Here is a 16,893-nt window from a genome sequence, read left to right on the forward strand (position 1 = left end):
ACTGAAGGGTCTCAGGTTATTGTGGTTCGCTGCAGAAATCTTACTCATAATAACAAACATGTACAGATGATTTCTGCTGGAGGCTTCATACAAAAAACATGTCAGATTATAGAGAATCCTTATCTTGATGTTTTAGATTAGAAAAAATTTCATGACGAAATAAATTAAACAAATGGAAATACTTTTTTTAAAAAAAGATGTAGGAAGAAGAAACACCCACATAAAAAAATTCCCCTTTTATTTTGTACCCAGAAGAATTTCCTTTGTGGCAGGGGACAAGTTGCAGAGAAAGACACGATCTGGTTTCTTCTTTACTCACAGGTTCCATCGTAGAGTTTTTTCAACCTCTGTGCTCAGCAATGTGAGCTGTTCAATAAGTGGGCCAATAAAAAACTCATTCTCTCAGAGACACCACTGATTAACACTGACTGAGCTGTTACACTGACATGACGTCTAAATCAGTCTTTTACCACATGTCGCTGGACTCATTACATCAAAGTGTCACTAATTTCTTTTAGGCTGTGTGATTCAGTCTGTTAAAAGCGTTGTGTAAGCAGTCTACCTTCACGTAGTAAATGCAGGGTGAGTTTGTGCAACTGGGCAAATGAAAAGCAGAAAACCATAAGACCTGGAGAGAACATGATGCCATAAAACATTTCATTTAGGTTAACAATCCTGAGCTATAGAATGTACTAGATGCTACGGTATTACTTGTAGTACCTTTGTAGTCCTTCACTGTGGCCTCTTACAGAAACAGGCAGATTAGCAGTCCCTGATCCAGCACAAACCAGTTGTTGGACTCTGAGATTTGCTGCAGCCGTTGCATTAACCTGCTTTTGCACAAATAAACCAGCAAGCCAGAGAAGAAAATGCTTTGACTAAGCACAAACAAAAAGCAAATCTGCTAAATGCTAATCTGAACATCATTTTTTTATCCTCCAATACTCAAATTGAATTTCTCAGTCCTGAGGAGGGCTCCTAAACCTGCATGGATTAAAGTCTTAGAAGGAGAAGAATTTACTTGGAACTCAAAAATGTGATTTTGTCAAAAAAAAAAAAAAAAAGGAAAACTTTTTTTGTGGTCTGTATAATCCCACATAAAGAAGGAAGAATGTGTGAGTGGAGTAGTGCTGAATGAATAAAAACTATTTTAATTTAATGAACTGAAACAGCAGGACTTCCACACTGATAACCTTTCACCTGTAACCTGTGTGTGAACTGATGACAGGCTTTCTAAACTGACTGACGAAGGTTCAGTCCTGTTGTAATATTGTTTAAATGTGTCTGCTGTTGAGTGGTAAATTTAGTGCAGTTATACAACACTTTTCTCGTCATCTTGACCACTTTTACATTACACATCACATTCACACACACTCAGACAACATCCCCACATTCTATATACTAAGTGGTTTTCGCTCTATCACACACAGACTCAATGTGTGGAAAAAGAAGATCTCACATTTCCAGTGTGCATGTGCAAACAACTGTTTGCACATGCACAACAACAGCTTCTGATTGACTTTTTAGATAACTTAAAATGACCATCCCAGCAGGATTTAACGTGTGTTTGAAGCAAAAGGCTCAAATTCACTTTGAATACATCGTAATAAACCTGATCGGTGAATATTACTTTCTGCTTTAAAAAAATTATTTTATGTGTCCCAGTTAAAGTGATAATTCAGTTTTTTTTATTTAAATAAAAATAAGTGACAAAGGGAATTAAAATGATTAAGTGTCCTTCTCAGATTCAGCCATCAAACTTGTCCCAGACAGACAGACAGACAGGATAGTGTTTGTTTCCAGCAGGTATAACAGAAATGAATCTATCTAATTTGAAAAACAACAGGTCATTAAGTGAGCTGATTAAATGAATAAACGCGGTTTGTGTGTGTGAGAGGGGTGGGGAAGGGGGGGACTGAGGGGATCCTGCTAAGTCCCGTGCAATAATTTTGCAAATTAAAATGTATCCTGCGTTGTTCCTGCAGCTGTGTTACAGCCACATGATGGAAAAGGGAGAGAAAGAAACTCAGACTTTTATATTGTTGTTTATGGTCAGGAACACATGTGCTCACATGTATAGATGCATCAAGTGTGCACAGATGAGAGCTTGCACGTCTGTTTGTGTTTGGATGCATCTACATCTGTGTATCTTAAACAAGCATGCATAAGTGTGTGTCATTGTGCTTATCTATTGATCTGGTCTGTGACGGAACAGGCACTGTCTCTGATTGATCTTCTCCGTCCCGTTTCTCTTGAGTAAGAACATCCCGGCTGATTGTTGACCCCTTATTGTAATCCCCCGACCTGACATCTCAAGTCAAAATACTTTTCAAACAAATGTGCTTTACAGAATAAAAAATTAATTTAAATTATAAAAATAAAACAGAAACCTTTACACACTTAAGCATTAAACATCAATGTTCAAGAACACACACCTGGTCATATCTGCTTACACCCGGTAGAACCTGAAAGCTTTTTCCAAGTTACATCTGAGATCAGTAATCTTACCGTACTGTACCTGGGTTTGTCCTCAAACCACATTGATGTGTTTCAAATATGCTTAAAACACATTTAATTGCATAAAAACTGTGTTTTCTGTAATCAACCAAGATGAACTCGGTGTTTCCTCGGGTATAAACAGTACATCAGATATGTTCAAATCATTTTGCAGAGCTAAATGCTGGATCATATTGCATCAGTTTTACCTATAAGTTTTCACATGAAGCGTTTCATGCTGTCATAAAGGGCTTCATAAAATATGAATTTTATTTTTTTTAAAAGCAATTGTTTAATTAAGGAAATTAGATTGTTTTGGTTTTGTGTGATGCGCTTTGAAAAGGCTAGGGTTCTTGCTGGTTTTACTTCATTGAAAATGTTTTGCTGCTCCTGAAAATGTTCTTAATACTCAGTGACTGGCTCTTTCTGCTCTCCTGCAATTCCATTAGACTTCGATCCTGTCATTTCTCCATGAAGATATAATCTTCTACTGATTTTTATTTAGGTGGACTTTCAGTGCAGAAGACTGACCTCAGTTTGCTGTTCTCCACATGATGCAGATGGAGACTAAAATCTCAATAATATTAGCAGCCACCTCAAAACTTGTGTATTTTTTCCTATTAATTCTCAAATGTGCATTTTTTTAAAAAAAATACACATTTATGGAGATAAAAAACAGAGGGTTTTTGCTCAGGTGTCATTATCATAAGTCTGAATGCAGTTGTGGCTCTAACACGGTCTTTACCTCACAGTTTTTCATTCATTTCTTCTTTTAAAATGGCCCAAAATGATTTCCTGCAGGACAAGACTGTGGAAAAATGTAGACGTCACAGTGAAGATATTTGAGAAAAACAACCTGAAAGCAGTTCTCCCAGATAGGATTACTGATTCAACAGATCAATGTGTTCAGATCATTTGAATCTATTGTTATTCTAAATGGGTTTTTTTGTCTCTACTTTGTAATCCTGATGAGCCCAGATAGAAAAAAAATCAGACAACACTGTGACCATGTTTGAGCATTAGAGAGGTGATAATTGTTAATGCTGGAAACCGATCAAGTCTGAATGGCTGGTACTGAACACAGATCTTTAACAAATAGTCAACACTTCTGCCAAGGTTTAGTGTTCTGATTTAATCTTGATAATGAGGCTGAGATTACAGAAATACTGATAGTATAGAGCCTCTTCAGATAAAGGTCTGAAATGATGCAGGCAGGTAGATCACAGATCTTGCATTTATTCTGTGTTATCAATCCGTCAGTGAAGAAAATCATAAACTGTTGATTTGCTACTGGATCATTAAATTTTGTATCATACAGTAATCAACAAAGCTCCCAAATCCAACAACAATATTGCTCCAAGACTTTGTGTGCATACTGAGTTTGGAGAAAAAGGAACAAAGAGTCATGTTCAATATTCCTGGCTGAGTGCAGGTAACATAAGACATGACACACATTACCAGTCAAAACGTTGGAGACACTTACCTGTTCCATTTAATGGACAAGTGGCTCCAAACTTTAAGTATATCAATAGTATATAAAAATAAGCATATTTTCAGCATTTTTATCTCTGTTTTAGTCAAATATTCCTAAAAAAAAAAAAATTGGCCTCTATGTTTTTATTTTGGGCTGATTCTTACAATCATGCACTCTGCAATAAAAATGAAAATGAAATTAGCTCGATCCTTTTATTTACTGAATCTAACTTTTTTATAGATTTGAGTCACCAAATACCAAAGTGTTGCTGTGTGTGGAGAAGTACAGGATAGTTGTTGGGCTGCAAAATAAGATACTCTTCAGTTGATCCTTCTGAATGGAAACTTCCAAACTCTCTTCTTAAAAGACAAAAAGGCACACAGAAAGATAATCATGGGCTGACATACATCCAGGTCTCTATCTTACCATTAGCTGACTTTTTTCTGTCGCTGTTACTGTGACACAGTAAAGGCCTGAACTCCTGTAAAACTTCAGGACAGGGACCCACAGCAGGTCAGGTTAATGTGTGACCAGCTTTGGCTTTCAAGCACCGTTGTGAAATCTTTGTGAGGATACGTGCAGGTCCGTGTGGAGAAGTTGACTGGAAACGAGGGGGTTAATGGTCAAAGGGGCTTAACTCAGCAATTGATCCGCTTCTATAAAGAGTGTAGGGATGGCAGACTCAGAGTGGAACTTTTTCTTTAGCGTCGAGCCTTCAAACTATCAACTGTCTTTTTGTTTGTACATTTTACCATAAACGCCTTCATCTTCAGTTCGTCATGGGAGTTGCCTACAGTGTTGGAGAGTAAGTAAAACAAATCTCTGAGGGATGTGTGAACATTGTTGTTTTTTATTAAGTTTGATCAATATTTGACCAGTTTGATTAACATTTTTAACTTAATTTAAAAAAAAAAAAAAAAAGACAAAAGCAATGTGTGCTCACAAGAATATTTGCTAGTAACAATGCAGGACTCTAGTTTCACTGAGCTGAACAGCTGCATGCATGCAGACTACTGCATGCTAATGACTACTGCAAAGTTTCCGTGTTTAAATGTTGGCTGCTTTAATCGTGAAACCTGTGTGAAAGATGCTAAAATGTGGGTAATATTGTTCTATCAAGGTAAATGTGCTGCTGCAAAGCAGCTTTGGTGGTCGAGGAGTTTGAATTTTTGGAGGTGCAGGAAAGAACATGAGAGAAAGGGACAGATGGAGAAACACAAAGGCTTAATCGCAATAATTAATTGCTGAAAAGTTGTTTCTTGTGGAAAACACTTCAAAAGCACCAAATAGGCGTTTTTTTATATTACATTTGTATTCATACACAAAAGCATGTCCAGACATATCTTAACACGTGGCAAAGACCATTTGTTCAACTGTCTGGTTGTTACTCCTCACATGAGAAATGGAGACAAGGTCCAGCTTCTCTAGTTTTCATTCATTCATTATCTGAACCGCCTATTCCGATGAAGGGTCACGGGAGAGCTGGAGCCTATCCAGCAGTCTGTGGGCGAGAGCCATGGTACACCCTGGACAGGTCACCTGTCCATTGCAGTTATCTACTTTTCAGCACTATCAATGACTTCTTGCTTTTATTGATACTAATTATCTGATTGCAGCTTTGACATGATGTCTTAAATCAAATGTCATTTACTTAAATAAATACAGGCCACATGAATGAACAGCTGCAGCTGCTCAAGTACATTGTGATGCTTCTTTTCGTTAGTAATCAGGTGCATTTTGTGTCTTTGTCTACAGGGCTGAACATCTCTTCACCTTCTTTGTGGATTGGTCGCCAGAAATCTACACAAAAGGCAGCAAGAGACGCAGCGAACCTCGCTACCTCATCACAGAGAAACACCAGAAGAGTTATCTGATTGTGGAAAAAGGCGTAGCTGTGATCAACAAGCTGCTCAGCAAACCTGGCAGAAACGCTGAAACGGATGAAAACTGGAAGGTTAGTTTACCACAAACACATGTATATGAAGTAAAATCCAATAAAATCCTGCATGGCTTATGGGATCCAGCCAATAAGCCCTCTTCTGGTTTAAAATTATGCAAAATGATATAGAACTGTTTAGTAGGATCATTAGTGAAGACAAACTCCTCCCTGATCACTTCCAGCAGCCAGCGGAGGCAGAGCAGTTCTCCCTGACATTGTTGGAAATCCCACTGACCATATATGGACATCCTGTCTTTGCTCCTCCATGTGAACCAGAACTAATTTTAGTTTCCAGCGATGCCGGCTTTAGGCAGGGGCAAGAGGATGCCCCCTCAAACAAATACTCTGCCCCCTCAAATCAAATCCACCAAAACTGCACAAACTACCTAAACTCTCTCCCTCTGCACAGAGCTGCGTGCCGGCTGTACAGCATTGCATTGGAGGACCCCCCTCCTTCTCCCCCAGTGAACAACCAATCAGCATTTAGTATGGAAATGAGTTGACAAGCAGCCTGATTGGTGGGTGTCAGGTTTCTCCCCTCGCTGAGGCGCTGCAGCGGTAAAATTATAGCAAAGTGAAATTCAGTTAAATACCTCGTAGCGATTTATATCGTGAGATAGACTACTTAATAACTAATTAACAATATATACAGTAGTATATACCATCTATATGTTGTGTCAACGGGTTATTGATGCTTTTTTTTTTTTTTTTTTTTAAGGCTGTAAGCCTGTCAGTGGGAGCATTACTCTATCACACATGAATACTGGATGTGTGGTGTGCTTGCTCATGGGAGCCGTCTGGCCTGGGCACTCCCGGCTCGAGCCCCCAACATTTCTCATCAAGCCCCGAATGATTTTTCAGCCCAGAAGAAATACGTTTACATTAACTCAGCCGCCTTATGACATTAAATAAGAAGGTAGTTGTTTTTAATTTCCTGACTTCAGTGAATGCAACACAGGTACAACAATGTGACCAATTAGTGAAGAAGTTTACAGAAGCGGGGACACCTCCGTGTTTTATTGGCTGACAGCCCGGTGTTTTATCACTAATCTGAACTCCGCTATTATTTTGAATTAGAGTGGACGTCTTCAGCGGTTAAAATACACATCAGATGATTTCTTTTTTTAAAGAGGAGAATCAACTTTTGGCTACCAGTGGACAGCCACTGGGTCAACATATGAAGTAGGTAAACAAACTACTCATTTTAAGTAGTATGTCTTCAAAGTGACAAGAACATGAAGCAGATCATTCATGACAGTACTTAATACTTCCAAGGTTAAGCTAGTTATGCTAAACCGTTAGCCTCGTCTTTTTCTGTTACACACATTTGCATTAAATCCAGTGGGGAAGTGAGTGTGTGAGACTGGAAAACGTCCCGAATTTCCCAAAAACCACTAAGGAGGAGGAGGTGCTGCTGGGAGAGTGCACGTGCATATGTCGTGTTGCAGTAGATAAAAACAGCTTAAACATCAGTGTGGTTTTGTTTCTAGATGCAGCTTCAGATGTAGATAGAAAACAAACAGCTTTATAATAATATTTACTAATTAGTTTACCTGCAGGTCTCTGCTTTATTATAATGTTATGTACTGTTTACCTGCAGGTCTCTGGCTGTTCAGCAGGTAAAGTCCAGCTGTTAAAGACGGTTTTACATCTTATGTTGCTTTACAGTATATTTGGAATAGAAAACCAGTCTTATGATCTCAGCTTTTTGGGTGGTTATGTATTAATGAGGATGGTGGTTGGTGTATGGTTGTGTTGCTCCAGGATGGGCTGTTGGAGACTGGGAGGGACACAGTAGACCACTAGACTGAGCTGTGTTTGATGTTTGCAGTTATACATGTAGAGATTCGTCAATATGATTATTACCTCTACGACGACTGTCGTTTAGCATTCTTTGTATTTTAACAGAGGTAATATTGTGGGGTGGGGGAAAAAGCCTGTTGCATTACATGTCAGCAGTCCACCGTGCCACCTTCCTATGATGTCCTCTAATGTTTGATTTCCTGCTTGGGTTGTTCTCAGTATCAAAAGTAACTCACTTTTGATAAAAGCATCTGATAAATGACAATAGAATAGAATAAAATAGCAGACATGACATAAATAACACAAGCAGTAAATCAAACAGGAAGGTGGATAAGTGCTGGTCAGACTGCTGGGAGTCCAGTTGGACACAGGTCCCGACATGCAGTGCAAGAGGATTTTTCTTTTTGTTTGTTAAGATGAGGCTGCCTGATAGAAATTGTCAACATTTAATTTAACAATTTGATTTACTTTGAATGCTTAACTACCATATAACTGAGTGACCTGTCCTGTCGCTTTGCATTCCAAGATTTACTCTGGAAAATAAAATGTTTTTATTATGTTCGTATTCTAGATTTATCATATACACAAATATTTTCCTGCAGGCATTATATCCAACTATCCAGAAAGGATAAATCTAATACATTTAAACCGTTGAGTCGCATATTTAAAAAATATACTAGATTATTGAGCCTATATCCCCAATAAATGACACTTGAAGGTAAATAATGTTGCAAGGGTCAGTTCCTTTTTAAGATGAGCTTGTGTTGTCATTAATTTTGATAAAAATAAATCTGACAAATCTTAAAGAGGACCAGGACCGAGAAGACAGGACAGACTAGAAAGCCTAAATAAAAAGGTTCACAGAGATTCCTCTATGAAGTTGTGGGCTCAGCCCCCAATGTAATTATTAGTTATTTTATTAGTTATTGTAAAGTAGGGACTGAGTTTTTTTTTAAGAAAAAAAAAAGAGGAGAAAGTGAAAAAAATTAAGAAAAAAATGTAATGTTCTGTGTTAGTTGTTTTTGTTGTTTCCTGAACTATGCCAGCTTAGTTTTATATTTTAGTTTATTGTCATTTGGCTGTCTAATGAGACATTGGTTATGTTGTTAGCTGTTAAAACTTTGATGATTGGTATTTGTAATTTTTTTCTTACTTTAATGTATCTAATATTTGTATATTTCGTTTCCCCTCTGAGGGAATGCCACCTTATTGTGGTTTGGAGTTTGATGTTCTGCCCTGTTTTTGTTGTTTGTGATAGGCCTAACTATTTCAGCTTAGTTTAATAGTTTAGTTTATTGTTATTTGGCTATCTAATGAGACATTTGTTTTGTTGTTGGTTGTTAAAATTTTGATCATGATGTTTCCTATTTTTTAAAAATTATTTTAATGTATATATAATTTTTTTTATTCCTTTCCCCCTCTGAGGAATTGCCACCTTATTGTGGTCAGAGGGTTTGCGTGCCTCAGTGACCCTAAGAGCTATACCAGCAGGAGCTTTAGTTTCTGGTGGGACACCCAAGCTGGAAAAGGTCTTTGGTTTGAGGCCTGATGAAGTGCAATCTATTTCTTTAGAGTGTCAGACTCTAACAGTTCCATTAAGAAAGCACTTACAAAAAACAATAACAAAAAGAGCACAAGCGTGATGTGCCCCCTTCACATATCTGCCTGCCCCCTCAAGTATGCATTCCTAGAGCCGGCCTTGGTTTCCAGTAAAGAAAGAAAAGAAATGATCATTACCTGAACTAAGCAATCGGCAGACATCAGCTTAAGTTTTCAACCAATGATGTTGTGACCAAGGTTATATATTGAAAGTGCAGACATTGACAGAGAAATCAGCAGCTATGAAGCAAATGCATGCATACATTAAGGTGCTTTATTTTGCCAGTGTTAAGGTGAGGTTAAGTTTCACCTTCATGGTTTGTGGGACTTTCTTTGTTTTATATATATTTCACATTTGCTCCTGGGTAGTTGTGGCTGTGCAGCTATCAGTGTGCTTTTGGTTTGGTTGTGTTAAAATATTATGTTCCAAGGTAAATGTACCAAATGGGAGCATCTTGTAAACTCACAATAGTCTGATGCAGGGGGGCATTTAGTAAAAAAAAAAAAAAAAAAACAGAAAAAGGGCAGAAGAAAAAACATAGATCAGGAAAGAATCAAATATTTATTTGTTTTCTCACCGACTGGCTGTATCTCGTGAACTGTTCAAGATTATCACAGTGAAGAAGTCCAAGCGTCGCCTCAGTCTGTGCAGCAGCCAGTGGTTGGCAGCTGTTCATGAACTTGTGGGAAGTCCTCCTGACCATATGTGGACATCCTGCCTTTCCATTTCAAAGCAAAGTTTCACTTTCCAGTAAAGGGAAGAAAGTAACTGTCACTGATGGAGCAAACCAATGAGCAGACATCTACTAGAGTTTCCAACCAATGAAAGTGAAAAGAAGCCAGAGGGTACATAAATGAGGGCTGCTGCCTTTAGAGAGCAGACATTTGGTGCAGCAGAGAGCCGAGGTTGACAGAGAAATCAGCAGCTATGAAGCAAATGTTCGCAGACATCACGGTGCTTTATTTTGCCAGTGACTGTTTGGAGCCATATGTTGAGGTGAGATTTGCTATGAAAATGTGTTAAAGTATCATGTTGTGTCTTAAGAAATCTAAAGAGTTCAATATGTGGACAGGGGAGCAAGTTAAACAAAACTGCACGTAGGCTCACCGTTAAAATGAGGCACAGATGAAAAAAAATGTTTAAAAAATGATCAAATATATATTTGTTTTCTCACCAACTTGCTGTATCTCGTGAACTGTTCCAGATTATCACAATGAAGGAGTCCAAGCGTCGCCTCAGTCTGTGCAGCTCGGTGGAGTCTGAGCCAGAGGAGCAGGAGTACCAGGAGGTGAATGATGTTCTCCCTGTCCTGAGCAGCCAGAGCCAGCTGTTAGACCATCACCACCTACAGAGAGTAAGTCATGCAGCATTTCTCATTAATCTAGTGGAAAGTTTCCAATAAAACCATTAATATTTATCCTGTCTTGAATAGTTATTATCAGTATTATCTTTAAGGACATCATTTGATCAACGGCTACTTTTTTTTTTTTTTACCAGCTTGCTGCTCACATGCCACCCCGGACCCAGGGCTATCCGTGGCATCTGGTCTACAGCACAGCCATCCACGGGAGCAGCCTGAAGACACTCTACAGAAACATGGCTGGTCTGGACAGTCCTGTGCTGCTGGTCATCAAAGACATGCACAAAAAGGTTCGTAACGGGATTTTAAACCTTTTCAGAACAAAGATAATCAAGCAGATGCTCATTAACAAACTGCTTTCTGGGTATTTTCAGGTGTTTGGAGCTTTTTCATCTGATCCATTCAAAGTCAGTAAATACTGCTACGGCACCGGCGAGACCTTCCTCTTCAGCTTCAACCCCGACCTCCAGGTAAGAGAGGATTCATTCATTCATTTTACCCACACTGTGTTTATCAGACCACATCAGTCAGCAAGTCTGCAAGCTGACATGATTTAATGAAGAGTATCTCATGTTATCAAGAAAAACGAACATAACCTAATTTTTTTTTTTATTTGTCTATTTCTGCAGCTTTACAGGTGGAGTGGGGACAACTCCTACTTTGTGAGTGGGAACTTGGAGTCTCTGCAGATTGGTGGAGGAGGGTAAGTTGTGTATTTTATCACTAAAAGAGAGATTTTTTTTCAGAATGAAAGCTGTTCATTGTAAAAGTAATAAATGATAAAACACAAATCACTCAGAATAAATAATGAAGAGCTTTTTGAAGACTGACTCCAAGTTGCCTTTTGTCCTTGTTTGTAGGGACGGCTTTGGCCTGTGGCTGGATGCTGATCTGTATCACGGTGCAAGCTTTTCCTGCCCTACCTTCCACAACGCTCCTCTTTCTACACATGAAGATTTTATTGTACAAGACGTTGAAGTATGGACCATGCAGAACTGACTGAGAACAACTGAAAAGGGCAAATAACAAAAACAAAGCTTTCCTAAATGGAGTTACAAGCTTTTCAAGACTTCATGGAGATGTGTGGCTCAGCCACTGCGTTTCCCTGAGACAGCAGTCACCATCATCTGTGCTTTTGGGTCAGAGCAGCCCACGCTCAGTATGAAGCCCGCCGAACTGGTTCTCAGACCACGTCTTTCTACTTGGGTGAAAGACAAGTGGCGACTTGAAATTCTGGATCCAGTTTGCTACTGAGATGAAACACCGCCTGTTCATCTGCAGCTCTATGCTGCCATTCAGATGCACGACCAGAAATGTTTGGTGAAAAAAGTCTGTTTTTCCATGCTAATAACATTGTGTTTCAGTGTGATTGTGTTGTTATCCTCTTTCTGACACTGTAACTTAGGAGCCAGTTGGCCTACCTGAGCTTCTGCAATAGGTTTTGTTGTGATGCTCACTCCATGAGAAAACTGCAGCAGAAAATGACCAAACCAGTCCAAACGGGAGAAGGACTTCAACCATTCACTCACTTCTGCTTTAACAAATGAGACTTGTTTGTTTGTTGAGATGGAATATTTTAAAGGAAAAAAAAGAAAATGTAATTATTATTCTAAGTATTTTGTATATTTTTATTTTCTGAATGTATTTAAATGTGTCTTTATGTCATAAAGAATGGAAACAAAACTGAAGAGCACATTTTTATTAATGTGCTGTTGAGAGTAAATCTACCAGGCAGTGCTGGCGCTGTTTCTGTTATTTATGTTTAACCACATTAAAAAACTTTATCTTTCTTGTTGAAAGTTGGTAAAGTGGTCCTGTTTTGTTGTTTGTGAGTCATCATCACACCTTCACCATAACACCTTTTCTTTTCTTATCCATCCACATGACAAAATATGAGGAAAGTGTGAATACTTAGTAATTTCAGATTTGTATGACTGAATCTTTAAACGACTTTGATAAACACTTAAAATGTTCCTACTGAGATTTACCGGGTGGATTTCTGTTCAGAAAAAGAGGCTCGTAGACTGAAATGTTCAGCTCCAGCACTTTGGTGTTATTTGCAGGACTACATTCTACCACAGTGTCATTGTTGGAAATTATTCTGTTCAGTGGTTTGTTTATTTATTTAGTTTATTTTAATCAAAACCATTAGCATCTTTAATAACATATTAAATTTTATTTTAGAGCTTTAGATCATTTGGTTTTTATTTATTTATTTTTTTAGCAGCACTTTATGATAGCTCAGTAAGATATTACTATTTCACTGTTATTGTAATGATTTTGCTTCCTACTCGACCTTGTTTTAGAGACAAAAAACTGTAAGACAGGAAGTCAATCAAAGCGTCATGTGCTGCATTGAGGCAAGAGTTGTTTATGCTGTCCAGTCATGTTGGAAAAATAAAGATGTTTCATGAAGCTCAACTGTAACCTGACTTGTAACCCAGAACCAGAGAGACTGAACTCTCCAGAAACAAAGGTTACATGTGTTAAAACTAGAAGCTTTACATTAAAAATCAGTTGTAAAAATCATCACTGGAAAGAAGTAGCACTTCATATCGATGACCTTCCAAGGCTAATTTCTAGTAAGAGCAAATAAGTATCAAGTAATCTAAAAAATTTTTTACATTTTTTGTTCATCTATAAAAAACTGCGTCCTTGAAAAGTATGTCATCAGAAGAATACCTGAAGAACCTTTAGGTTTCATCCAACACTCAGAAAACAAAGTACCTAATTGTATAGTAATATAATATATTTATAATGGGCCTTTTAAAGGTTAGTATTGTAGTTCTGGGACTGGGGCGGGGGGCATCTTATAGCTTAATTTAACAATACTGACCTTTAAAAGATACAAACTACTAGGGTAGAGAGTAGAATCCATTGTTGAGGTTAAAGGGGTGCTATTATGGTATTTGGAGTTTTCTGAGCTTTCTACAGTGTTACAGTGTTGAATCCTCATCAGACATGTGAACGCCACCGTTTTTTTTATCACCTAAACACATGTTTGAGTTTGAGTCTGAGTTCCAGCACGCGCTCTCCGTTCGGTTTCCATGGCAACGAAATACGTGTCATTTTAGAGAATTTTTTCTATTTGGAAATCCTTGTGACGTCCCGGGGGCAAAAGGTTTGGTGATTGGTTACCTTCTACTGGTTAACAAGGGCATGTACAAATACATCAGGCGGGTGGAAAATGTCGGATAAAGTTATTTCCAACGATGGCTGGTGAGTTTACCGAAGAGAGACATCCTGCTGCATTCGTATGGAGAGAAATTTGTGTCTTTATTATTCAATCAAAAAGGTTAGATTTGAAACCAAAAATTATTTTTGAGAGGAAAAAAAAAAAGTGAGAATCAAATTTTTTGTAGGGATAGAAACTAAATAGGTTCCAATTAAAAAAAATATATAGTTGAGAAAGCATACTTCTCCAACTTCAATCAAAACTAATGTTTTCAATCAAAACTACAGTTTTCTTCAATCAAAACTAATGTTTGTAAGTCAGAAATTACAACCACTCTGCATAAAAATAAGTCCTTTTCTCTTTACAGTTAAAAACCTTTGGCTACAAGTTATAAAGTTTTGTTTAAAAAACAGTCCGCTTTGCTTGCAACTTTTAAAGTTTTGGTTGCGAATTTAACTGCATTTGATGGGCGGGGCCTGCGCTGGTGAATGAGAGCAGAGTTTCTATTGGTTAGTTTCACCTGGCTCCAGCGCCAGCTGCGCCTTCTGCATTTCACCGATTTTGATAAATCCCAGCCCTTCTGGGCTCAGAAATAAAAATAAATTAGCCTGAAATGCACATAATAGTTCCACTTTAAGTACCTCTGGTGGCACCACCCCTGTCATAATCGTTTGTGCTTGTGAAAAAAAAAAAAAAAAAGTGTTTTTATTTTCCAAAAGTGAATTTTTTTCAAGTTCAGATTGAACAATTTGAGACAATTAGCTGTTTATGGGACATTCATGCATTTGAGTTCCACTGACACGGTTTTCTGGCCTTTGGGTTGTCATCATCTCTGAGTGTTTTTTCCGACATATTAATGTGGTCATGTCATTATATACAACAGCCATTTATCCAAAGCAACTTACATGTCATAAGTGATCAATTAACCAAACACATTGGTCGTGAACCCCTCTCCCCGACACGTGCACATAGTTCCCCATCACTCACTCACACTACAGAGGAGAGAAGACTCCATTGTATCCAACTTCACTGCTGAAAGTTGTTTTTTTTTCCTCCTCTGATGAAATCTTTCACCATTTCTAATGTTCAGAACATTATTGTTCTAAAAGAATGAACCATACTCTTGTAATAAAAACTAGGGAGCTTAGTCTTGCAGAAACATATTTTTCACTATTCATTCATTCATTTTTCTGTCCCGTTTAGTCTAGTCAAGCCGGGGAGATGCAGGGTACACACTGGACAAGTCACCAGTCCATCACAGGAAACACAATTACATGACAAGAAATCCAATAAACCACAAGATCCATGAATAAGCTCCATGCCAGAACTATTCAGTCCTGGGCTGCAGTCCTGCAGGTTTTCAGTGTATCCCTGCTTCAACACAAGTGGCTCAAATTAAGGAGTGATGGTGAATAACTGCATAAGCTGCTGGATCCTTTTAATTTGTTTAAACAACAACGTTCCGGGAAATCGTTTTGTGGAAAACAAAGTCCTCCCTGCTGACTTATCCTAGAACGTGTGGGGAAATCCTTTCTTTGTCCTCCTCCGATTCCCAGAGGCGATTTTAAATTCCAGTCATCATTACATCATTATTAACTTGATAAACACACTAAAATATTTCTATTTCTATTGAAATTCACATGCAGACAACTTGCAGTCTCATAGACTAAAATATTGGTCAAAAAAAGGTATTTTGACATGAAAACCAGTGCAGTACCATCATCTTCGTAGATGGAAATTATTTTGTGTAGTGACTGAGACTCAGACTAGATCAAAAACACCTTTGAACTTTAACATGTTGCTTAGTTTAAGGCATATTTCATCTTGTCAGACCTTCACATTTAGGATTAGTATGAAGCATCAGCTAAGAAAAGCCTCAGTTGTAACAAGTTGCCTCAAATATGATGAAATTTAGGAAATTCAGATATAATAAAAACTAGGACTGAAATCCTATGAGCTTAAAAAAATTAAAGAAAAAAAATTTTTTTTTTAAATTTTATTTTGAAGGATCGTCATCTCTGATCCAAAAGGTTTTCTCCACGTCAAACTGAACACTGGAGAGTTTCAGGATATTCCCTGTTATAGAAGACAGAGAGAAAACCCCATTTCACCTTACTTCTCTTTTTAAAGATGTTTTATTTCTTTTTTTCACGATTTCTTTCACTCTACTCTCAAACCGTATCTGTCCAGAGCATGGACATCACCATCCTAGTGACATTGGTGGACTACCGAGTCTTGACCTGACGAGTTGGCTCTCTGAACAAAGTGTAACGTCACCTTCACAGAAATAATCACACACTCTGCTCTTTTCCTCTCCAGGGGAGAGGAAAATCACAAAAAGCACTTTTTTTTTACTGGTAGACAAACATTTAAGAAGACCCTTCTTCTTTGTCATTAATTAAACTTGCAATTTAATAACACATCAAATATGGACAGACTGGAACCTACATGTTTAAAAAAAACTATCTAATTATGACTGTAGTTATTTTTTTAGTTAATTTATTTAGAAAATATTGAAAATCTTACATACTCCACTTTTAATGGACAGTCATGAATTCACTAATACTCACTCATAAATAATACTAAAAAGAATATATAGCAACCTATACATTTTTTTTTACCATTACATATTATTAATTTATTATTTAGTTGCTTACTTGAATAAAGTCAGTAGCCGCAACTTGTCCATGCCAGCATTAGTTAATCAGTGAAAAGTCTTTTAAACATACCAGAGTAAATGACCTACTTACTCCTGTCTTGACTTATTCCCTCCATCTCAGCCTGGTTTGACACAAAATGAAATAAAGTAAGCCAGAATTCTGTGAGCAGGACTTGGTAAAGCCCTGCTTTGTTCTCTTATCAAATATTACTGAATTCTACTTTGTGAAACATGCTCAGGTGACATACAACATAAAAATGTTCTGGCAAAGAACAGAAGAAACTGAGCTGACGATGTGCTGAATGGCTAAAGGGGTGCTATTATGGTATTTGGAGTTTTCTGAGCTTTCTACAGTGTTACAGTGTTGAATCCTCATCAGACACGTGA

At 37.8% G+C, this 16,893-nt stretch overlaps 1 protein-coding gene across 1 annotated transcript; it reads left to right on the top strand.

Moving 5' to 3' along the window:
* Window positions 1-5,640: 5,640 nt before the first annotated feature.
* Window positions 5,641-11,671, top strand: LOC306756425 (nuclear receptor coactivator 7-like; the record flags this gene model as incomplete). Its single annotated transcript, XM_079241153.1, has 9 exons — window positions 5,641-5,666; window positions 5,726-5,924; window positions 9,920-9,994; window positions 10,186-10,308; window positions 10,517-10,666; window positions 10,810-10,962; window positions 11,047-11,142; window positions 11,302-11,375; window positions 11,533-11,671. 9 exons carry the CDS (start codon window positions 5,641-5,643, stop codon window positions 11,669-11,671), a joined length of 1,035 nt encoding a protein of 344 aa, XP_079097279.1.
* Window positions 11,672-16,893: the final 5,222 nt, after the last annotated feature.

Source organism: Telmatherina bonti, assembly GCF_933228915.1.
Source record: "Telmatherina bonti genome assembly, chromosome: 5".
NCBI lineage: Eukaryota > Metazoa > Chordata > Actinopteri > Atheriniformes > Telmatherinidae > Telmatherina > Telmatherina bonti.